We start from the raw sequence: 24,491 nt of genomic DNA, 5'->3' as shown, positions 1-24,491 counted from the left end.
GGCGCGAGCGGGGCGGGGCCTCGGCCGGCTGGCAGAGTTCTTAGGGCCGGCCCCGCGCTTTGGCTGCTGACACTTCAGGGTCGTCGCTTCGGCGTCTGTCGCTCCTGTCGCCACCTCGTCTGCCGCCGCCACCATGAACCCCGACCTGCGCAAGGAGCGGGCCGCCGCCACCTTCAATCCGGAGCTGGTCACGCACATCTTGGATGGCAGTCCGGAGAACACCCGGCGCCGCCGGGAAATCGGTGAGGCCGAGGGCCAGGCCTCCCTCTTCCCCCGACCGAGGCGGAAGACCCCTGTGAAGCGGGGTCCCGGGAGTGAGGGGAAGCCGGGACGCCCTCGGTTCTAACCCGCTGGGATCCAGGGAGGGCGAGTGCTGTCTCTCTTGATGTGGTTTAACTCCCTTGCAGAGAACATTATCCTGAACGACCCGGACTTCCAGCACGAAGACTATAACTTCCTCACGCGCAGCCAGCGCTACGAGGTGGCTGTTAAGAAGAGTGCCACCATGGTGAAGAAGATGAGGGAGTTCGGCATCTCAGACCCTGAAGAAATCATGTGGTTTAAAAAGTAGGTGTGCCTTAGCACAGTAGTGCAAGCCCAGACTACAGCTGCCGTCTGGGGAGGCCTTTTTATCTTGCATGGTATTTGAGGGCTCAGACTGGACGTTTCATCAGTCAGTTTTATGTGTGAAAAATATTACTTTTGCATCTAAGGCCTTCAGTGGGATAGTGTGGCAGATTTGTAAAATGCTAATAATGGATATGCTCAGTTTTGTATCTTATTTTTTTTTAAAAGTTTAAGGGTTCCTGAGATGGCTACTCAGCGGGTAAAGGCTCTTGCCACCCAGCCTAATGGTCGGAGGTCAATTCCCAGGACCCACATTATAGAGAGTCACAGATTGTCCTCTGCCTTCAGTTCACTAGAGGTGGCTGTTGTGTGCCTCCCCCACAAACAGAATTAACCTCATCAGTGGTTGTGCACACCTTTAATTCCAGCGCTCAGGAGGCAGAGGCAGGATGATCTCTTGAGTTCAAGGCCAGCCTGGTCTACAGAGCCAGTTCTAGGACAGCCAGGGCTGTTACACTGAGAAACCTTGTCTCAGAAAAAAAGAAAGAAAGAAAGAATACACAACAAATAGTAATGAAAATTCTTTTGTTCCAAACATCCCAATGAGAGTTATTTAAATGCAAAATGAACTTGCACTTTGTAAAAGTGTCCTATGCCTGTTGCCAGGGGTGTGGCTCAGTGGGACACAGGTTGTCTAGTATTCACAAGGCCCTGGGTTTGCTTGTCAGCACTGAAGACAAGGGAAGAAAAAGGCCTCCTGATTTCTGAGAAATGTTGTGGTTAGGAAGCCAGACATTTAAATACCTTGGGATGGTAGCAGATGTTGTTGTTACATGATGTGTATTTTTGAGTATAAGATAATGGGTGACGAGAGAGTGGATGGAGACATGTCAGGTCTCAGAATGAATCTGATATTCTAAGAACCACATTCTAAGAACCCAGCATTGTTGGATGTTATGTAGCGTTCATTAATGGTTGTTCTGTGCATAAAACCTGCTGTAGTTCTCTTGCTGGAAAAGTGTCCTTGTCTCACTCATTCTGTTACACTTTGCTTTTCAATTATGCATAGAACTCCTTTTCCCCCTTAGCCACACATTTTGTGCCAACTCTGATGCTTCTACTTTACTTCTGGGTTTTTATATTGTAGAGGAACTCCAGCGTTTCCATCAATAAAGATAAAATTGGGGAGGCTGGAGACAGACCTCAATGATAGAGCCTGTGCCCAGCATGCATAATTAATTACCTAGGTACAATCCCTAGCATCACCAAATAAATAAATAAATTATGAAATAAAGGGGGCTGGATAGATGACTCAGCTGTTAAGAGCACTGGCTGCTCTTCCAGAGGTCCTAAGTTCAATTCCCAGCAACCACACAGTGGCTCACAGCCATCTGTAATGGGACCTGATGCCCTCTTCTGGTGTGCAGGCACACATGCAGATAGAGCATTCATATATATAAATAACTTAATTATTTTAAAAAATGAAATAAAGATTTGGACCATAAATATAGCTCACTTTGCCTGTTACTCTCCAGGTCCTAGGTTAAATCTACAGCACCTGAGCAAGAACAGAAAGTTCTGTTTTGTTTGGTTTTTTTGAGATAGGTTGACCTAGAATTTATTGTGTAGTCTAAGCTGGCGTCCAATTCGAAGTACTGCTCCGCCTCAGCCTCCTAAGTGCTGGAGTTATAGGTTCGAGCCACCCTACCCGACTTAAAGAGATTAAATTTTATTAAGAATGTTTTCAAGAGCCAATATAAATGATTACAAGCCTCGCCCCTGTGTGGAAATAGTTATTCCTCCTTTCTTTGTGTGTGGGTACAATGCAGTCAATATCTGCTTGTGACTTGATTCAGCCATTACTGGGATGATGAAATGGCTTGCTTTGCCCTTAAGTCCTTAGGACTCCATTCAGTCTTGCTAATCAGAAATATGCCGTGTGCCTGTAATCCTGGCACAAGGGAGCTGGAGGCAGGCCAAGGTCATCCTTATGTATCTATCCGGTTGGAGGACAGAATGACCTGCATTTAGACTTCTTTCGTGTTTAGTTTGGCAGTCCAAATCAGAATACTCACCAACTTCTAAATATTCACTCTCATGTCCAAAGCATGTAATTCGTGGGATTTTCAAGCACAATAAATCCTAGGAAAGAGTTATAAGATGGACTAAGTTGGGTTTACAAATTGAAAATTTCTAAGATTTTATACCTTCTCAAAGCAACATAAAAGAGAAGGGTTGCTGTTTTGTTCTGTAAGTGGGTGATACCAGGTGTTTCATAACCTGTGTTAATGTTCACTGTGCAGCCAGACTTAAGTGAGGTCGCAGAGGCCTGGACCAGAGTCCTTCCTGTGGGTCCAGCCTCCTGTTCAGATGAAATATTAATGACGTTTGAACACCCTGTGACAGGGAGATCGGTTTAAGTTAAAAGAGGCTGGAAGCTGGTCTTGGCAGTGACTGTGGTGTTAGGCCCTCTGTGAGCATGTATTCCCACTTGTATCTTGAATGCTGACTGTAACATCAGAATTTTATGTGCCACCAAGAAAAACTTTCATTATTCATTTTTGCCCCGTTTCTTATCACTTGTTGTAGATGGGTAATTTGCATACATGTAGACTTTGTGCAAGTACACCTAGTAATGCACTAGGTGTGTTAATGTACCTAGTAATAAAAATTTAGGAAAAAACCCAAAAACTTACTATTAATTGTAAAATACACTACATATGCTAATCAAGGAGGAGGGCTGGGATTGATGAAACAGGAGGGTTTCTAGGGATTTAGAGCATTCATGGGTCTTTTTGCTGTGTGTTTATTACTATTTTTTTCTTTTTTTTGTTTTTCAAAGCAGTTTCTCTGTGTAGCCTTGGCTGTCCTGGAACTCGCTCTGTAGACCAGGCTGGCCTTGAACTCAGAGAGATCCGCCTGCCTCTGCTTCCCTAGTCTTGCCCTACCAACACTCAGCTACTATTTCTTTTTAAGATGATCTTTTTTATGTCTTGTTTGGGGTTTTTCTTTCTTTCTTTTTTTTTTTTTTCTTAAGAATGTGTTGTTGGCTGGGCTTTGGTGGCGCACGCCTTTAATCCCAGCACTAGGGTGGCCTGGAACTCACTATGTAGACTAGGCTATCTTTGAACTCTCAGATATCTGTCTGCCTCTTGAGTAGTAAGCACATAGGATGATGCTGTCACACCCTGCTCTGTGTTAATGGACCTAGTAATTACATTTTCCAGTCTCAGAAGCCTTTTCAGTTCCCGTTTCTGGCTCCTCAGTTACACCTTATTCCTCAGAAATCCCTGTTTCCTTCCTCTTTACTCTCTCTGTCTCTCTGTCTTCTCTGGCATACTTACATGTACATGAGCGCTCATGTGGGTGAGGAAAAGGGAGGTGTGTGGTTTTAGTGGGACACGGAAGGCCTGTTGGGATGCTGTGCCAGTCTTGCCCTGGAGGGTGACTTTAGCGTTTGTCTGTCATCAGACTTTTAGTGCTTTAACTTCTCTTTCCATTCATGTTTTCTCTCCAGTTTCTCATCTGTTTTTTGCTTAATGGCCTCTTGGAAACTCAAAATCATCCTGCCTTAGCCTCCTCTTTTGCTGAGGAAACAGGCATGTGCTACACCAGCTTCCACCCAGTTTAGAATGATAGTTGGATATGATGTTATAGAAATCAGACAAAAGGCACAGCATTATTTGGGGCTTTATTATCGTCTCTGTGTCTAGTCAGTTATCTCATGGACATTTGGGCATTTGTTCCTAGCATATCTGAGAAGTGATTTATCTGTCTTGCTGGGCAGTGAACAGAGTGCCTTCTACATGCTAGACACCGGATCCTACCCCAGCTGCAGAGTGATCTCTCTGCTCTAACAACACAACTGAAACCATTGACATCGGAGCGAACGTTCGCTGAGCTTAACATTGCCCAGGACAGAGGACGAAGAAGTCCTCTCTTTGCAGATTATGTGATCACATTAGCTCATTTGGGTTGATTGGTGGTATCCGTCTCTGAGAGCATCCTTGCAGAGAGTGTCTCAGAGTAGCTGTGATGGATAGAAAGCAGAAGAGTCTGGCTGGTCTGTATGGTGTTATTTCTGTAGGCAGTAGGCAATTTCTGTGTTTGCTGTTGTTGTTGCTTTTAAGGTGGTGGCCCCTCTGTGGAGTGACAGTCTTCCTTTCCTACTGTAGTCCATGCTCTCCTCCTTGTGAAGCCCAAGGTCACCTCTGAGAAGACATCAAAGTCACTTAGGTGACACAGCATTTGTACTCCAAAGTTCTTTGGGTGCACACTGGGACAAAATGCAAAACAGACCCCTAGGAAGTCCATGGGAAGCACAGTCCTAACTGGTGTGCTCAGTCTGTGTTTTGTGGGTTCTGTTTGATGAGAAAGTGGTTGAGGGCTGGATTTCAGTGTCCTGTGCAGCTCCCTTAATCTGAAAGGATGGTCATTGGCCATTGGGGGCGATTTTTAAGCTGCTTACTTCATTTAGATACCCTGGAGACCTTTGGAGATCTGTGGTTCTACCCTGAAATACTTACTCATCCGGTTATTTCCTTAGGTCATGTAGGCAGAGACCATTTTACTATTCTTTTTTTTTTTTTTTTTTTTTTTAAACATGTTACAAGTTCATCCTATACTATTCTGCAGCAGAATGGAAATTGGCCATTTCTTTTTTTTTTTTTTTTAAATTGTTATTTATTTGCTTGCATTGGTGTTTTGCCTGAATGTATGTCTGCATGAAGGTGTCGGATCCTCTGGAACTTGAGTTATAGATGGTTGTGAGCCACCATGTGGGTGCTGGGAACTGAACCCAGGTCCTCTGGAAGAGCAGCCGGTGCTCTTAAGCACTAGCCATCTCTCCAGCCCCGACAGTCTACTATTGTTGATGCCAGGCATGGTGTTGAATGCCTGTAATCCCAGCACGTGGCCTAATGGATAAAGATTCCCAGGAGTTTGAGACTATTCTGAGCCACATAGTAAATTTTAGGTCAGCCAGGGTTATGTAGTAAGAGAAAACAAAACGTTGAAATGGATTATTCTTGGGAGCTTTTGCTGATGGCTCTGTAATAAGCAGTGATTGTGGAATTCCTCTTGATCCTCACAGCAGGTTAACCCTGAAAGGAACACAGCAGTGCCCACACCCACGCTAAAACGCCCACGCGGGCACAACAGTGGCAATTACTGTTTCAGATCAAGTGCAGAGTTCATACAGGACTTCTTTTTTTAATACTGAGAAGAATTGTGAACCCTGCAGGCGGCCCAGTGCTGGAACTAGGCTTAGCAGCCTAAGAGGCTGGGCCCATCCTGCACCAGAGAAAAACAAAAGGAGCTGGTCTCCAGGTTAAGAGGAGAAGGAAGGGCTGATACACAAGACCCTGGTCTTGGCTCTTTATAGTAAACACTACATTTTACATTCTTTTTTTTAAAGATTTTTACTTATCATGTATACAACATTCTGCTTCCATGTATACCTGCACACCAGAAGAGGGCACCAGATCTCATAATGGATGGTTGTGAGTCACCATGTGGTTGCTGGGAATTGAACTCAGGACCTCTGGAAGAGCAGTTGGTACTCTTAACCTCTGAGCCATCTCTCCAGCCCCTAAATTTTACGTTCTTCATCCTGGAGGCCAAGTTTTTTTTTGTTTTGTTTTTGTTTTTGTTTTTGGTCAAGAATGTGGGGTTGAGGGGCTGACAAGATGGCTCAAGGTGATTGCTGCCGAGCTTGACAAGTGGGGCTTGATTTCTGGAACCTGAAGGTAGAAGGAGAGCACTTCCTGCCCTGTGACCTCCACATGCCTCCTTCCCCCATGTCATGGCACACACTAATGATAACGTGACAGATTGGGCGGTGGGCGCCGTGTCCCGCGGGAGGCTGAGGTGCTTTTCTTTTCTCTCCTGTAGACTACACTTGGTCAATTTTGTGGAGCCTGTGGGCCTCAATTACTCCATGTTTATCCCTACCTTGCTGAATCAGGGCACCGATGCCCAGCGAGAGAAATGGATACGTCCGTCCCAAGAACTCCAGATAATTGGTACCTACGCCCAGACGGAGATGGGCCACGGTTAGTCCACATCTGACGGTCCCGGGGTGACCACCTCATAAGTTCAAGAGAAGTAACTCCTACCGTTTGGTTTTTTCCCTTCCTCCCCTGCAGCTATGTGTTTGGGGGTTTATTTTTAAATTGTTGCATCAAAACCCAGTTTCTCTTTTCTGAGTTTATTTCCTCAGGGCTCTGGCCAGTGAACATCTTAAAGCTGTTGTCATTGTCACGCATACCCACTGTTGACAGTTACTGAGCAGCTTGGAGAGGTGGCATGTAGACATATGGGAGCACCCATGTGTTGGTGTGTGTGGTGGTGAGGGAGTCTGTTGGAAGAGGTCAGTGCCTCAGCAGTGTCTAGAGGTCAAGTCGTAAGAACGCATTGTGATAACACGGTAAAAGTAAAGAACTGTCCTGCTCTTTTGTTGGCTGCTAGCTGCTCCACAGTTTGAAACGTGAGTCCTGTGGTTTTCTCCTCTGTGTGTCGTACATTTTCCCCAGGACGTCTGTGGATCCTTCCCTGCCAGTGGTTTTTGGTTAAATCCTTCCTAAATGCATTCAGCAGTTACGTTGGTGGACTCAGTGTGCAATAGACTGTTTTCAGAGACCACACCTGGGGAAATGCGTGTGTTTTAGCTTTTGCTTGTGTACTGTTTTTAGTTTTGTTTTTTGTTTTTTGTTTTTCAAGACAAGAGTTTCCCTGTGTAACAGTCCTGGCTGTCTTGGAACGCTTTGTTGACTAGGCTGAGTCACAGAGGTCCACCTGCCTCTGCCTCCTAGGTGTACCACTACTGGCCTGGCTGCCTGTCAGGTATGGTCAAGTATGACTTTAGTTCCAGCACTCAGGAGGAACTAGGTGAGTTCAAGGCCAGCCTGTCTCAAATAAATAAATAAAGCGGGGTGGTGTTGGTGGGACCTTTAGTCCCAGCACTTAGGAGACAGAGGCAGGCGGGGCTCTGTGAGTTCAAGGACAGCCAGGGCTACACAGAGAAATTGTGTCTCAAAAAAACTAAAAAAAAAAAAAAAAAAAAAAAATTTAGACATGGTGGTACATTCCTTTAATATACAGTTCCTCATGTTGTGGTAACCCCCAAACATAAAATTATTTTCTTTCTTTTTTTTTTTTTTTCTGAGACAGGGTTTCTCTGTGGCTTTGGAGGCTGTCCTGGAACTAGCTCTTGTAGACCAGGCTGGCCTCGAACTCACAGAGATCCACCTGCCTCTGACTCCCAAGTGCTGAGATTAAAGGGATTAAAGGTGTGCGCCACCAACGCCTGGCCCATAAAATTATTTTCATTGCTACTTCATAACTGTAATTTTGCTACTGCTATAAATTGTAATTCAAATATCTGGTGGTCCTTGGCAACCCTACCCCCATGGGGTGGAGACCCACATGTTGAGAACAGCTGCTCTGGAGTGTGTCTTCCCTTCTCTCAAAGCATACCAGGAAATCTAGACAGACCTGGTCAGGATCTATGAGCCTCCTGGAAAGGCCCAGGCCTGGACTCAAGAGGGGCACCCTACAGGGGTCTGGTGTTGAAGGGACAGTGTGGAGATCAGCCTCACATTGACCATTTTGGCCTCAGATTTCTTTAGGACACAGAGCAGGTAACCAGTTGAAGAACTTGTCACCTCATAGGGACTGTTTCTTTTCCCTTCTCCATTAGCACTTTGGTTTAGGGCTGTAGATGTTTAATACAGGTGCTGCCCTGGAAGACCGCACTGGCAGGCTCCTCTCACTGAAGAAAGCGCCTTTCTCCCTTCCAAACTTGGAAGAGAGAAGGTGTGATCTCAGGATCCTCCTGCGTTGCCACTCCACTGCTGTCCCCTGTGCTAGTCTTGTTCTTGCCAGCTGACTGAACTCTGTGGGTTCCCATGAGACTTGCTTCTTGGTTTTGGGCTATTGTAATTTTCTTGACTTTTTTCTGTCCATCTGTCTGTCTTTTTATTTTGATGCTGGGATGGAATCAGTCTTGATGCATGTTAGGCAAGCACTCCGCCTCTGAGTGGTCTCTGGAGCCCTTCCTTGCTGCTGTAATCTATCTTCTTTATAAAAATAATGCTTGCCTAGCAAACAAGAGGCTCTCAGTTCAACCCCAGCACTGCAGTGAAAGAAGGAAAAAAATACACACACATTTTGTGTTTGGGGTTAGACCTTTAGCATAATATTATCAGAAATGAGTCACTGCACTGAAGGAAACGAGCATTTTAAACAGCTTTTATTTTGTTTTGTTTTGCTTTGCTTTGTGTTTTGAGACATGGTCTCATGTAGGCTGTGATCACCGAGAATTCATTATTTAGCCAAGGACGACCTTGAACTTCTGGTTCTCCTGTCTCACTTTCCAAGCGTCATGGTTACAGACACATCAGTCATCCCGCCCAGCTTCACGTCACAGTTTGTATTGCTAGCTTGAGACTCTGCGCTTCTGCTGTCTCTAACAGCTTTGTTACCATACAAGTTCTTGTAAGTACCTCACACTTGCCTTGAACTGTGATCCTCCTGCCTCAACCTTCCCAGTGCTCCGGTTACAGTCACCTCATGTCCCATCTTTAGTCACTTCAGAACATACTTGTATTTATAGCCCTGTCAAGGCGGCCACTTTGTTTTCACCACATCAGTACACACCTGGGAGTTGAAGCTGTGGTGTCCTGTAGCCAGCTTGTATACAACTACACGGTCTCAGTTGCTATTTGCGTTTTCTTTGATAAGATGAGGGATTTATTTTTCCAGCCTTTGAGCATTAATGAAAACAGAATCTGCATATTGACCCTTCTCACAACACTGTCCATCTAATGACTTTTCCATTCCTGCCTCATGTGTCAGACACTGTATTCTGTGTGCTGGGTGTGTCCTCAGAGTAGGTGCAAATCTGTCTGTGCTGTGATTGTTCTCGTCTCTGGCTCTGCTCAGCTCATCTCCAAGGATGACTTAGAGAGTGAGAGTGACTCTCAGACGTTTTCCTACATTTATGGTTCTCAGCTACCTGTTCTTTTTTTTTGGGGGGGGGGTGGAGGCAGGGTTTCTCTATGGCTTTGGAGACTGTCCTGGAACTAGCTCTTGTAGACCAGGCTGGCCTCCAACTCACAGAGATCCGCCTGCCTCTGCCTCCCAAGTGCTGGGACTAAAGGCGTGTGCCACCACCGTCCAGCTGTGGCTTTTCTTCTGTTGATTCTTCATAGCTTCTTTTAGAGTTTTGAAATAGTATGACTTTATTTCTGGAATGTACTGTACACATGTGTGTCTGGAATCTGGAAATGGAGCTCAGAGGTTGGATGCTTGCCCAGTGTGTGCAAGGCCCTGGGCTCAATTTCTATTACCAACCCCCAAAACAAAATAGAGTATGCACTCGGTATTCTTGCTTAAACCAGCATGATCTCTACTGTGAGTGTCACCCTAGTCTAGGGTTCCCCACTCATTTAAATCCAGGGCCTCCTGTATGAATTCTAGGTTTAGGTGTGGGAGATTAGCAGTGATTTGGTTTTTGTCTGTCTGTGATAGAGCAAACCCAAGGCAAACTGTTTACCACTGAGCTGTGCCCCCTTCCCAATGCTGGCACGAATGAGAAGGGCATCTCACAAATGCAGTTTGGTTTGATTTGGTCGATGTGGTTTGGGTTTCTAAGGTAGGGTCTCCCTGTGTGGCCTAAACTGGCCTTGACCTGGAATCTTGCCTCGGTCTCCAATGTGCTTGGATTACAAATGTGCACCATCACAGCTAGTTCCATGAATTGATTTCAATTTTTTATCTAATTTAAAAATGATTACAAATTCATAGGGAGTTGCAAAAGTAGCACCAAGCGTCCCCACAGCCCTTTCACCTGCCCTGCTAGTGGCCCATCTTTTGGGATTTCCGTTTTGATGTTTCTAAGGACAGCTCTGGATTTTAGACATCCTCAGCCTCACGCTTGACCGTTAAGATTGTCACCCAGAGACTGGAGATGGGACTAGATTGCAGCATCTTTGAACTGGCTCGACAGTGTCCTTTTGATGCAGCCGTGATGCTTGGCTATCCATCTTCTTCTCTTTGTGAAGTGGGGCTGGCACTGTGTCTTGTGGATAGTTAGCCCGAAGCACAGCCACTCGCTTGCCTTGGAGAGGTCCTGGTGAGCTCTTCGGAGCACAGCAGCCTTGTCTCAGAGGGAACAGGCTGGAACAGGCAGAGCGAGAGGTTAGGAGACTGAAAGGTTCTGAGCCAGGCTCATCTCTAAGATAGTTAAATGCATCCCAATGGATCACAGGCCCTAATGACGATTTGCAATTGTAATAATCCTCACAAGATCACACGTCTGGAATTGCTGGAATTGCTGGGGTGGAGAGCACTGTCCCTCTCTGTGTTAATCTGCACCAATAGATCCAACCCTCGAGTATCTGACACGGTGAAATTCGTCATGTAAAGACTGTGGGTCTGTCCTCAGTATTTTCTGAACAAACAGAAAGGATCCCAGTCTAGACACTTAACTAAAATTGTTGTGTTCAGAGAAACTTTAGCCTGGATTCATTTTAACCCTGAGAGAACGGCCCTGTTTCCCGTTCAGGCCCCTCAGACTTTTCATTTCCTTTCACCAGCCTAAAGGCTGGAGTCCTGCCCTCGCACATTGTCTGTGCTGGGTCTCCATAGCCGTCCCTGCCACACATTGCCACTTAAGAAAGACGGGCATTGCTGAGTCTGACGTAACACAGAAAAGGGCGCTGCTCCCTCCCGGCCATGATGAAGTGCACGTGACTGATTCACACTCACTGTTGTTTTTTCTCCCCCTGCTCTGTCTGCTCACATTGTTGATTCTTGCACACCTGATGATGCTTCCCTCAATTGCCTGTCCTTGGTATTTCTTCGAAGCTCTGTACACCGAGGGCGACCTGAGCCTTTGGATCTTCACTTGGGCATGTTCCTGCCCACCTTGCTTCACCAGGCCACCGCAGAGCAGCAAGAACGCTTCTTCATGCCGGCCTGGAATTTGGAGATCACAGGCACTTATGCCCAGACAGAGATGGGTCATGGTACAGTGTATTTAGTCTACCTTCTGGGTGGGCGGGCCCTGCGGACCGGACCTGTATAGAGCACCCACCCCATGAGCCTCTGCAGAGTCCGGCTCCCGGCTTAGGCTCAGGCAATGGAAGTGAAGTTATTTTATCACCATGGTTGCTGGTTCTTCCTGACCCTCCTTCAGAAGATTAGGGATGACCAGTCAGGCCTACAGCCATGCAGTCTGTGGAGTCCGTGTGTGTAGACTCTGAGCACATCTGTTTGTTTCTTTCTGATGATTACCTCAGAAGGACAGGTAATGTATGAGTGGCCTTTGACTTCCTGTAGAGAGATGTGTAGCTTCCTGGAGTCAGAGTGTGCAGTATATAATACACCTTGAAGTCACTTGAGGTACTTTGAAGTTTGAGGGTGATTTGACCAGAGGTTAGAAAAGTTAAGCCGTACTTCCAGGCCACTGACATCAAACTGTTTGCACACACTTGCCACCTTGCCTCTCTTTCTGAACCAGGTGGGGCTGGAGGTGGTAGTTTTTCTCATGTTCTACATTGGCATCTCAGATCGCCCCACCTTAATTGTCCCCTGCCCCATTGTGAGGAGTCAGAGAAAGGTACATTCTGTACAGCCCCCTCTTAACACTGAGCAACATTTTATAGACTCCTCACAAGATACAAGGTGGTATACAGCTGAGTTCAGCTGTCATGTGAGAACATTTTGTCTCTACTGCTCTGTTACAGGAAGTCACTTTTCATAACAAACATATGTAGTGACCGTTCTGAAATAAGTTTTGCATATATAGAAAGGTCTAGCTGAGTCTGCCTCTCTCCCATGCTGCCTCTTTGCCTCAGTACAGAGGTGAACACTTTGCTAGAGTTGAAGTTGTCATTTTGAAATGCAGAAATGGCGGCCCAGCCTGGCAATGTGGCTCAAGTTCAATTCCCAGGACCTACTTGGTGGGAGCTGGTGTGCTGCGGCTCATGTGTACCGGCACACGGCACAGTGATGCAGGAGAGTAGCTGTCTCTGTCCTTAGACCGTGTGCTCTCTCTCCATCCTCTCTGTGTTGGTCTCGGGAAATAGGACACATTAAAGTGGGATGGCTGCTCGTGACCTTCTGTGTGCGGCCTAGTGGGGAGCTGTCCATCACTCACAGCTCTGTCCACAAACACATTGCTGCTTCTCAGCTTCCTCTGAGGCCTGGAACTTCCAGGATTCAGCAGGGAGTCTGTCTGTCTGTCTGGTTGGTCTTTCCCCTCTGTGCTGTAGCTGAGGTCATCTGCTCTCTTTCCTTAGGAACTCACCTTCGAGGCCTGGAGACTACTGCCACATATGACCCCAAAACCCAGGAGTTCATTCTCAACAGCCCTACAGTGACTTCTATTAAGTGGTGGCCTGGGGGGCGTAAGTTGTTTTTTGTTTTTTTAAGCATTTGTTTTTTGTTGTTGTTGAACATTTTGAGGACTTATTATGAGATTATATTTAGAATGTAGACCTTATATGAGAATATAATTGTGAAGTAAGAAAAAAATAGTTAAAGTCTTAAACTATTATAAGATGTTTTACATTCTCTTGTGGTACATGATTATATATATATATATATATATATATATATATAATATATATATATTATAAAAGCACAACAGTAGTGGCTAAAATACTTGGCTCAGTTTTTCTTCTCAATATCCCCACATACCATAGCTCTCATAGTAATCATTTGAAATAAAATTCCTCGTCAAGTGTGGTGGTACACCTCTTTAATCTCAGGAGGCCGAAGGCAGGCGGATCTCCATGAGTTCAAAGCCAGCCCTCGCTACGGAGTGAGTTCCAGACTAGTCAGAGCTACATAGTGAGATCCTGTCTCAAAAAATAAAATAAATTTCCCTATTTCTTTTCTTCTTTTTTTTTTCAGACAGGATTTCTCTATGTAATAGCCCTGGCTATCCAGGAACTCACTCTGTACATCAGGCTGGCCTCAAAGTCACAGAGATCCACCTGCCTCTACCTCCTGAGTGCTGGGGTTAAAGGCATGCGCCACCACTGCTCAGCATAGCTTCCCTATTTTTTTTTTTATAAAGCTTTATTTATTTATTTATTTATTTATTTATTATGTATGCAGTGTTATGCCCGCATATATGCCTGCAGCCAGAAGAGGGTACAGATCTAATTACAGATGAGATTTCTTGGGAATTGAACTCAGGATCTGTGGAAGAGCAGCCAGTGCTCTTAACCTCTGAGCCATCTTTCCAGCCCACTTCCCTAGTTCTTATTCCTGACAAAAATTTGAGTTACGTTCAAATTTTTACTATAAACAACTTTGATATAGAATTTATATTTAGTGTGTCCTTTCACTCAATTATGGCCTTGGGATATCTATTTCAGGTGTAATTAGTAGTTGATGGATTTTATTATTTACATTCTCGTTTTGTTTGTGGGAGCAAGGTCTTGCGGTGTAATCCAGGTTGGTCTCAGATTCTAAGTATCTCAAAATAGCCTTTATTTAAGTTTTTTGTTGTTGTTGGTTTTTTTGTTTGTTTGTTTTTTGTTGTTGTCTTTTTTTTTTTTGAGACAGGGTTTCTCTGTGTAGCCCTGGCTGTCCTAAAACTCACAGACATCTACCTGCCTCTGCCTCTGAAGTGCTGGAGTCCCACACCTGACTAGAATTTTGTTGTTGTTGTGTGACAGAAACAGAGCAGTTTATTAAGAGAATGAAGGTATCCCAAGAGCAGATGTGGGTTAAAGAGCTGGGACAGGTCCTAGAACCAAACGCCTGTGCTGCACCAGAGAGCTGGCTCAGCAGGTAAAGGCACATTTGGTACAAGCCTGCAAACCTGAGTGTGACCCGGTAATCACATGGTGGAAGGAAAGAACTGACTTCCTTCAGGTTGTTTCCTGCCTCCTATGGGCACTGTGGCACATGCACACCCACACCTCCTACGTGCTCATGTGTGCACACGCAAATCCCCATACTAAATGTTTAAAAACATTGAAAACCTATCTTTTTTAATGTAGGATTTATCTGCCAAAAAAAAAAAAAAAAAAAAAGAGCAAAACTGCAAGCTTTGTCCAGAAGCTGTATGTGAGATTGTCATGGGGAAGGACATGCTTTCACATGCTTTACTATTCCCACCATTTAGAGATTCAACAACAGGGCCAGTGAGATGGTTCGGCAGGAAAAGGTATTTGTGCCGACACCAGTGAGTTGAGTTGAGTCCTCAGAAACCATTATGGTGGGAGGAGGAACAGTTCCCACATGTTGTCTTTTGACCCCCGCATGCATGCCATATTACCGGCATGATCGACCTCCCCCGGTAAATGTAATATAATCCATAAAAATACAAAAACATACCCAAGTGTGGTGGTTCGTTCACACTTGTCATCCCAGCTCTCAGGACATAGAGGTAGGAGAAACAAGAGTTCACAAGGCTCTACCTTTAAAAAGAAAAGAAAAGAGAAAAATTAAAAAACAGGAACAGCACACTGACTTCTCCCCTATTCCTGATGCTGCAGTTGGGAAGACTTCCAATCACGCAATCGTTCTTGCTCAGCTCATCACTCAAGGGCAGTGCTATGGACTACATGCCTTTGTTGTCCCTATTCGTGAAATCGGGACCCACAAGCCCTTGCCAGGTAAGTCTTGTTCATCTGACTTACACGTCAGTTACACAGGGCAGGAGAGATGATTTAGCAGTTATGAACACTGGCTGATCTTCCAGAGGACCAGGGTTCAGTTCTGGCACTTATGTGGTAGCCACAACCGTCTGTAACTCCAGCTCCATGGGGACCCAAAACCCTCTTCTGGCCTCCTGGGGCACCAGACATGCATGTGGTCATGGACATACATGCACAGAAAATACCCGCACATGTAAAATAATTAAATAAGCCGCAAAAAGTGTAAGGCAAGGAATTCAAAAGCATAACTATCTCACGTATTTCTGTTGTCTATGGTAGGTATTACTGTTGGGGATATTGGCCCCAAATTTGGTTATGAAGAGATGGATAATGGCTACCTGAAGATGGATAATTACCGTATTCCTAGAGAGAACATGCTGATGAAATATGCCCAGGTATATTTATTTAATTTATTTGGTTGTAAATTTGTCATTGCCAAGTTTTCACTATGTATCCCAGTCTAGCTAAGCTAGGGTTCAGAGCAGTTCTCCTGCTCCAGCCTTTGCTTGTTGGCTGCAGAAGGTGATATGCTTTGACATTTGACTTCTTTTATTCTGACAGTGACTTAGAAGCAGTTGAGAAGGTGTGAAAAGTATCAGTTCTCAAGCCCTTAAGCAACTTGAAATAGCCTGGAAGGCCAATTAGAACTCAGATTCTGAGCCAAGTGCCGTGTGCTCTGGAGGGGCAGATGAAGTGAGCTCATGGTCAGGCTGAGCTGCATAGCAAACCCATGTCTTTCTTGTAATGTTTTGTTTGAAGTCAGGGTTTTTCTGTGTAACCCTGGCTTTACTGGAACTCACTCTGTAGACTAGGCTAGCCTCAAGCTCACAGAGATTTGCCTGCCTCTGCCTCCTGAACCCTGGGATTCAAGGTTTGTGCTACCACCACCTGGCTTACCTCATGTCTTAAAATCAAGCCCTTGCTCCCAAAATCTCTGGTTCAGGTCAGAGTCGGGAGTGAAATTTAGTATTTCAGACCAGTTGCCAGGTTCCACTGAAGCCAGGTCCCCTGCTGTTCCAGTACCCAGTCTCTTGGCCTCACAGAAAGACACTTCAGGCCTGTTTTGTTTTGCCAGGTGAAGCCTGATGGCACGTATGTGAAGCCTTTGAATGACAAGCTGACGTATGGGACCATGGTGTTCGTCAGGTCTTTCCTTGTGGGAGATGCAGCTCGGTGTCTGTCTAAGGCTTGCACCATCGCCATACGATACAGTGCCGTGAGGCACCAGTCTGAAATCAAGCCAGGGTGAGAGTGGGGTCTGAGATGGGCTCATGCTGATGGCTTGCTTTGACTGTCTTTTTTTTTTTTTTTGGTTTTTCAAGACTGGGTTTTTCTGTGGCTTTGGAGCCTGTCCTGGAACTCGCTCTGTAGACCAGGTGGGCCTCTCCAGGATTGGTCAGAACACAGCGTGTTGAGCCTTTTGTAGTATCCTCTGAATTGTTAGCTGACCAGCTTGAGTTTTTCTGTAGCTGAGATATACGGGAAACACTGAGGCAGTTAGAAGACTGTCCTCCCAGCAGTGCAATAGCGTGGAGAAGAGCATTGCAGGTGGATCTCTGTATGTTCCAGGCCAGCCTGGTCTACAGAGTGAGTGCCAGGACAGCCAGGGATATGGGGAGAAACCCCGTCTCAAACAACCAGGGAGAAGAAAAAAAGAAAACAATATGACCTTACAGAGCCAAGAACTGCCATTTTTGAGCTGTGTGACCTCAGACAGATTCCCTAACCTCTCACTTCCCCATTTGTAAAATGACAGTAGTGACAGCCGCTGTCGTACAAGAAGAACCTATGTAAGGATGAACTCAATTGCCATGTCTTTACTGCAAGTAAATTTTACTATTTTTTTTTTCTTTTTTCTGTTATTTAGTGAACCAGAACCACAGATTTTGGATTTTCAAACCCAGCAGTATAAACTCTTCCCTCTGCTGGCCACTGCCTATGCCTTCCACTTTGTAGGAAGGTACATGAAGGAGACCTACCTTCGAATTAATGAGAGCATTGGCAAAGGGGACCTGAGTGAGCTGCCTGAGGTATGGATGCACTTTCTCATTCCTCTGTAAATACCTGTAGGTTTCTATACCCTTAGGTTTCATGTTTGCCTGTTGGCAGACGTCCAGCAAAAACTGCATGTTGGAATTTCCTAAAAGGAATTACATAACCTTGGAACTTTTTAAAATTAAATGCGGATCAGATGGCAAGCTAGAATTGTTATTAATAGAATTTAAAGAAAGGGCTCACTGTTTGGGCAGTACAACCGTTCAGAAGGTGTGAGAACATTGCTGATTCAGATCACAGATGACTGTCTCTGCGGCAGACATGCACACAGACTGCAGATGACTGTCTCTGCAGCAGACATGCACACAGACTGCAGATGACTGTCTCTGCAGCAGACATGCACACAGACTGCAGATGACTGTCTCTGCGGCAGACATGCACACAGATCACAGATGACTGTCTCTGCAGCAGACATGCACACAGACTGCAGATGACTCTCTCTGCAGCAGACATGCACACAGATCACAGATGACTGTCTCTGCGGCAGACATGCACACAGATCACAGATGACTGTCTCTGCGGCAGACATGCACACAGATCACAGATGACTGTCTCTGCGGCAGACATGCACACAGATCACAGATGACTGTCTCTGCGGCAGACATGCACACAGACTGCAGATGACTGTCTCTGCAGCAGACAGACATGCACACAGACTGCAGATGACTCCCTCTGTGGTAGGCATGTGCACAGCTGTTTCTGACAGTGACCAGTGCACTCCCAGGAGGATGTGTCTTTCTGTTAGAAGGTGTATTCTAAGCCAGGGTTCTCATGGCCTGTACTTGTCCCCTAGCTTCACGCCCTCACCGCTGGGCTTAAGGCTTTTACTACCTGGACAGCCAATGCTGGTATCGAAGAATGTCGGATGGCTTGTGGTGGACATGGCTATTCTCACAGCAGTGGAATTCCAAATATTTATGTCACTTTTACCCCGGCCTGCACTTTCGAGGGAGAAAACACTGTCATGATGCTCCAGACAGCCAGGTGAGAAGTAGGCTTCCCAGACTCCCCATGAAAGGCAGTGATGGTTTCCCTTCTGTCACAACTCACTTCTTATTTGTGGTCTGCCATAGTTAGGGTCACTATTGCTGTGATTAACGCCGTGACCAACATAACTTGGGGAGGAAAGGGTTTTTTAAGACATAAGCTTTCCTTAGTTTTGGTTCATCCCAAGATTAATTAATACCACAAATATAAAACATATTAGATCTTGAAAGTCTTTACTATTTCAAAAACTTTACTTAGCCAGGCCGCAGTGGTGCATCCCTTTAATCCTAGCACTGGGGAGACAGAGGCAGGCAGATCTCTGTGAGTTCGAGGCCTGCCTGGTCTACAAAGCTACACAGAGAAACCCTGACTTGGGAAAAAAAAAAAAGTTCAGTCTCTATAAAAATCTCAAATCCTTTAAAATCTAAAATCTCTTTTAAAAATTCAAAGTTGGCGGCGCATTGGTGGCACACGTGTTTAATCCCAGGACTCAGAAGGCAGAGGCAGGCAGATCTCTGAGTTTGAGGCCAGCCTAGTCTACAGAGTGAGTGCCAGGATAGGCTATACAGAGAAACCCTGTCTCGAAAAACAAAACAAAGAATTAAATAAATAAATAAATAAATAATCAAAGTCTCTCAACTGTGGATGCCTATAAAATAAATAATAATCGGGTTGGAGAAATGGCTTAGTGGTTAAGAGCGCCGACTGCTCTTCCAGAGGTCCTGAGTTCAATTCCCAGCAACCACATGGTGGCTCACAACCATCCGTTATGAGATCTGTTGCCCTCTTCTGGTGTTCAGATACACATGGAAGCAGAATGTTGTATACATAATAAATAAAACCTTTAAAAATAAATAAATAATAAGCTAATACTTTCTCACTTGAAGAGGGAAGAACCAGGGCACAGTCACAATTGAACAAAGCAAAACCAAACTCCCAACACAGATAAATAATGCCACAATCTTCGATTCACTCATGATCTTCTCCTGGGCTTCTCCAAGGGGCCTGGGTCGCTTCTCTGGCTCTGCCCTCTGCAGCACACACAGCTTGTCTTCTAGGCTCCTGCTGGCTCCGCTCCACTGCTGGGCTGCATCTTCACCCTTAGCCTCTCCTGGGCTCTCTTCAGGGACTCCAGCTCTGCCACACATTGCCAAGCTTCAACTGCTCTCCATGTCCCCTTCACACCTTCAAAACCAGCACCTGGGTGACTCTGCCAAGTTCAGCTGCCAGCATGAGTACAACCTCTTCCACTTCTGGACCACAGCTTCTGTGTGCTGACCCTGAACAGACACTTCCCTGAAGACTTCACCTCAGTGATGCTGGTCTCTTGTTAATCACAGCTGATTCTTCAGCTCCAGCTGACCAGCATCCATTGTTCCTGCAAAGCAAAGGTTTAACTTCAGTGTTTCTGGTTCCCTGTTAATCACAGCTGATTCTTCAGCCCCAGCTTACCAGACTCCACGGATTCTTCACACAAATGACCCGGAAGAGTTTTTGCTTCCCTCTGAAATGTCACAGGCCAGGCCTCCATCATCTGTACTGCTCTCAAAATTCTTGTCTTCCAAGCTCCTACAGAACAGCCCACTGTGCTCTCAATAATCAATGGCTTTTCTAGCCCCAAGTTCCAAAGTCCTTCCACAACCCCCCCCCCCAAAAAAAAAAAACATTGATGGTCAGGTCTGGTCTGTTATTGCAGCATCCCGCTATCCTGGTACCAACTTCTTTCCTAGTTAGGGTCACTACTGCTGTGATGAAACACCATGGTCAGAGCAACTTGGGGAGGAAAGGGTTTATCTGGCTTATGCTTCCATATTGCTGTTCATCATCAAAGGAATTCAGGACAGGAATTCAATTAGGGCAGGAAGCTGGACATAGGAGCTGATGAAGATGCCATGGAGGGACTGCTTACTGCCTTTTTTGGGGGGGGTCCCCTCCCTCTTACTGGCTTGCCACCCATGGCTTGTTCAGCCTTTCTTTTTGTTTTGTTTTTTCCAGACAAGGTTTCTCTGTGTAACAGTCCTGGCTGTCCTGGAACTCACTCTGTAGACCAGGCTGGCCTTGAACTCACAGAGATCCGCCTGCCTCTTTCTCCTGAGTGCTGAGATTAAAGGTGTGCGCCACCACTGCCCAGCTGTCAGCCTGCTTTCTTATAGAAATCTAGGACTACTAGCCCAGGATGATAATACACACACAATGGCTGGGCCCTCTCGCAAAGTCACTAACTTAAGAAAATGCTCTGCAGCGGTGGTTCTCAAGCTTCCTGGTACTGCGGCCCTTTAGCACAGTTCCTCATGTAGCTGTGACCCCAACCATCAAATTGTTTTCGTCACTACTTCATATCTAATTTTTTTTGCTACTGTTATGAATCATCATTTAAATATCTGTTTTATGATGAGGGGTCGCGACCAGCAAGCAGGTTGAGAACCTCTGCTCTACAGGCTTGCCTGCACCCTACTTTTATGGAGGTATTTTTTGAGGTTCCCTGCTCTCAGATGACTCTAGCCTGTATCAAGTTGACATAAAGTTAGCCAGCACAATGGTCAGACAGTGTGAAATCATTTCAGGAGCTATTAAAAGCATGTGTTTTGGTGATTTCTAGGTTCTTGATGAAAACCTATGACCAGGTGCACTCTGGGAAGTTGGTGGGGGGCATGGTGTCCTACTTAAATGACCTGCCCAGTCAGCGTATCCAACCACAGCAGGTGGCAGTCTGGCCAACTCTGGTGGACATCAACAGCCTGGACAGCCTGACTGAAGCCTACAAGCTTCGTGCAGCCAGGTGAGCGCCCCTCAGGGTAAGAGGACAGCCGTGAGGTCTCCAGGCTGGGGCCCATTAGAGGAGTGCGAACCAAGACGGCTTCCTCCGCTCTCTACTCTTCCTTCTTGCTTAACAGATTGGTAGAAATTGCTGCAAAAAACCTCCACACTCATATGAGTCACAGGAAGAGCAAGGAAGTAGCGTGGAACCTAACTTCTGTGGACCTTGTTCGGGCCAGTGAGGTCAGTGGTGGCTCCCTCACCAAGCTCTGCTGCCCCTTCCTTCATGTCCAGGTCACTGTGGCAGCTTCAGTAGCCACCACTGCTCTGGAACTCACCATGTAACTAAAACTGACCTGGCAGTCCCGGGCAGGCCTCCGGCTTCAGCCTCCCAGATTAGAGTTAGACACGTAAACCACCACACCCACCTTTGCGAGGGTTCCCACACGCCACTGTTTGTCTTTTCTCTAGGCCCATTGCCACTATGTGGCAGTTAAGCTGTTTTCAGATAAACTCCCCAAGATTCAAGACAAGGCCGTCCAGGCTGTCCTGAGGAATCTGTGTTTCTTATATTCTCTGTATGGGATCAGCCAGAAGGGAGGAGATTTCCTTGAGGTCAGTATTTCCAAAGCAGAAGTCTTGTTTTGTGCTTGTCTGTTTGATTTTAAGCAGTTGTCTGTTTTACAGTTCTGTGTGTATAAATGTCTAGTCTGTACATGTTTTTATTCATTTTACTATTTTCCTTAGGGGAACATCATCACTGCAGCTCAGATGTCACAAGTAAATAGCCGGATCCTGGAGTTGCTCACACTAATCCGGCCTAACGCCGTTGCTCTGGTGGATGCCTTTGACTTTAAGGATATGGCGCTCGGCTCTGTTCTTGGCCGCTATGACGGGAATGTGTATGAAAACTTGTTTGAGTGGGCTAAGAAATCCCCACTAAACAAAACGGAGGTAAAACAAGCAAAAAGTGTCTTTCTGGCTTCTGGAGCTCTCATTTAATTGTGCAGTGCCCATGGTGACCTGGCAGGTGCTGGCAAGGGCTCTGTCCCTGAGTGGCACTCCTGGCCCACTGACTTTTGTCATATAAGAGAGAGGAGGGGCTGGAGAGTATTTAATGCTCCTACCTGGATTTGGTTCCTACCACCTATGTTGAATGACTCACATAGTAACTCCAGCTCCAAGGGATCCAATATCCTTTCTGGCTTCCATGGGCCCCTGAACACATAGAAACATACTAACGTACAGACACACACACACACACACACACACACACACACACACACACACACACACACACACGAATAGTAAGATTCAATACATAACATTTATATGTCTATTTTTTAAATAAAGGCTGGGCTTAGTGGTGTGCACTTTAATCCCAGCACTGGGAGGCAGAGGCAAGCAGAGCTATGAGCTTGAGGCTATAATGAGCCCCTGGTTTTAAAAAAAAAATGACAAAAACAAACATTTGTATTTCTGCCTGTATAAGGTCCACATAATTTCTCAGTTAAAAGTTGTGTTGCTGTTACTGTTTAAAGATGCTAGTTTACATGGGAATTTCCTGACTGGCCGTCTCTGCTTTCCCTGCAGGTCCACGAGTCTTACTACAAGCACTTGAAACCCCTGCAGTCCAAGCTTTGAGCTTCCCCAGGAGAAGTCTGACTTGCTCAGAGAGTGGCAGGAAATCTCTCCTCCTTGATTCACTAATCCTTGTGAAATCTTCATCAAATTTGTGTAGCTATAGAGCAACTGGTGGGTTGGCCTTTTTCCTCTATAAGTAAAGAGAAATGAGCAGACTGTAGAGATGAAATGCTTTGAGTGCAGTCACAGACTCTTAGGTACTAAGAGGGCTGGCTTCACAGCGTGGTCTGTCTGACCTCCATCTGGGCTGCTGCTAATCCCAGTAGGCATGACTGAGCAATTAACAGTTTACTTCTAAATCCTTATTTTCACATTTTCACTGCTAATCACTGGATATATGTTTTCTAAAGCAACGGTCTTTTATAAGGTGGAACTTTCTAGGTTTTCCAGCCTAAGTAATCTACACTAAAAAGGCTGTGCACGTGTGTCACTCTGTGAGCTCTATCATGAATATAGCTGACCACACCCACCTAGGAACCATAAGCCCTTGTTGGAATGATCGTCCGTTCTGGGCTCTAACTTTCCTGGTCTTAGCACAATTGCACCTTGTTCCCCAGTTTCTGACGTACTTAGGCATAGTTATCTTTACTTATTTGGCCATTGCCCAGGCTTCAGTCATGGTTGCTGATGTCCTACCTTTCCTGCTTGCCTTCTCCTAAAAGAGATACTAAAGACAGTAACTATTCCTACCTTGTGGGTTAAGTATAGGGAGAGCCCTCAGCTGTGGCACTGATGTATTTTGGTTACTTCATTAAGTAAATTTCCTGGGACAATCCAGATTTGAAAGATTCTTTCGTCTTGTCATAAGCCATTAAAATGGTTGATGGTCAAGTATTTGGCATATAAAAGTAAATCACTCAGCTCACCTTTTACACCCAGAAATAACAGAAAACCCTTTGCTATAGCCATGCACTGTGGTTTCTAGTTCAGGAGATGTAATCATTGATGTGGCCTGAAGGATGAGCGGAGGTTGCAGCTGAGTACCTGGCTTTGTGGTAAGCGCTAGCAGCCTTACCTAGCTGGTCAAATGGCCCCTTCAGTTGCTTGTCTTTACAATCATTGTGCTTAAAGGTGAAATACACCTTTTATGGTGTATGTGTGTGTATGTGCACACGTGCCTGCATGTGTGAGGGTTGTTTTTTGTTTTGTTTTTTTTTTTTTTTTTTTTTTTTTTTTGGTGATTTTGTTTGTTTTGAGATGGGCCCAGTGTGGCCTTGAACTCTTGATCCTCAGTCTCTTGAATTCTGGGATTACAGGTGTGTGCCACCATGCCTGGCTAATAGGGACTCTTTGTTCTTAAAATCACAGAGAAGACATTTTAACCTGTTAGCTCTGTATCCATGGCATTTGCATCATGAAAAGAATTGAGAGCATTGTGCTGTTGAGAGCTGGTGTGATGGAGTGGAAATGGTGTCTGACACTGACATGAAAGCAGCCCCAGGGCGGTTGATGTCATTAGACTTGTTGACACAAGCCTTACCCTTTCTCCTGGAACAAATGATAATTGCTTAAGATTGAAGATTAGCACTATGTCACTTCATTTGGGCTTCTATTAACAGTACTTCATATTGTTGAAAATAAGAAATAAATTTAAATTCCTGGATCTTGGCTGTTAAATGTAGTCTTATTCCCGAATACTGTACTGTGTTAACCAGCACCACCACCTTATCCCATTGCATAGACCTGGGATCTTGGTAGGACTGAAGAGGTGATCTACACTACAGAGCCCCCTCCAAAAAAAGTGAAGTGTGGTGACAGAGACAGAGGCAAGTGGCTCTCTATGAGTTCAAGGCCAGCCTG

General features: G+C 45.5%; 1 protein-coding gene across 4 annotated transcripts; it reads left to right on the top strand.

Moving 5' to 3' along the window:
• Positions 1-4: 4 nt before the first annotated feature.
• On the top strand, positions 5-24,294 carry Acox1 (acyl-CoA oxidase 1). 4 transcript variants are annotated; one of them, XM_027425611.2, is made up of 14 exons: positions 5-242; positions 408-567; positions 6,460-6,620; positions 12,873-12,980; positions 15,087-15,206; positions 15,528-15,643; positions 16,324-16,493; positions 17,116-17,278; positions 18,097-18,287; positions 20,890-21,069; positions 21,185-21,290; positions 21,519-21,662; positions 21,795-22,001; positions 22,641-24,294. In XM_027425611.2, the coding sequence occupies exons 1-14, from the start codon at positions 134-136 to the stop codon at positions 22,689-22,691; spliced, it is 1,986 nt and encodes a 661-aa protein (XP_027281412.1). In that variant the 5' UTR covers positions 5-133; the 3' UTR covers positions 22,692-24,294. The 4 variants fall into 4 exon arrangements, with proteins under 4 accessions (XP_027281412.1, XP_027281411.1, XP_027281413.1 ...); XM_027425610.2 differs by lacking the exon at positions 6,460-6,620 and adding an exon at positions 11,437-11,597 and having other exon boundaries at positions 6-242; XM_027425612.2 differs by lacking the exon at positions 5-242 and adding an exon at positions 11,437-11,597 and having other exon boundaries at positions 428-567.
• Positions 24,295-24,491: the final 197 nt, after the last annotated feature.

Source organism: Cricetulus griseus, chromosome 7 (genome assembly GCF_003668045.3).
Source record: "Cricetulus griseus strain 17A/GY chromosome 7, alternate assembly CriGri-PICRH-1.0, whole genome shotgun sequence".
Classification (NCBI taxonomy): Eukaryota; Metazoa; Chordata; class Mammalia; order Rodentia; family Cricetidae; genus Cricetulus; species Cricetulus griseus.
Note: the sequence above shows the minus strand (reverse complement) of the source record. Positions and strands in the feature narration are given on the sequence as shown.

Bases quoted from the DNA above. Each gene is read 5' to 3' on its own strand.
- Acox1 (XM_027425611.2), top strand. From the start codon at position 134: ATGAACCCCGACCTGCGCAAGGAGCGGGCCGCCGCCACCTTCAATCCG. The intron at 6,621-12,872 runs GTTAGTCCACAT...CTCTTTCCTTAG, and splicing joins CCAGACGGAGATGGGCCACG to GAACTCACCTTCGAGGCCTG. The intron at 21,663-21,794 runs GTCAGTATTTCC...TATTTTCCTTAG, and splicing joins AGGGAGGAGATTTCCTTGAG to GGGAACATCATCACTGCAGC.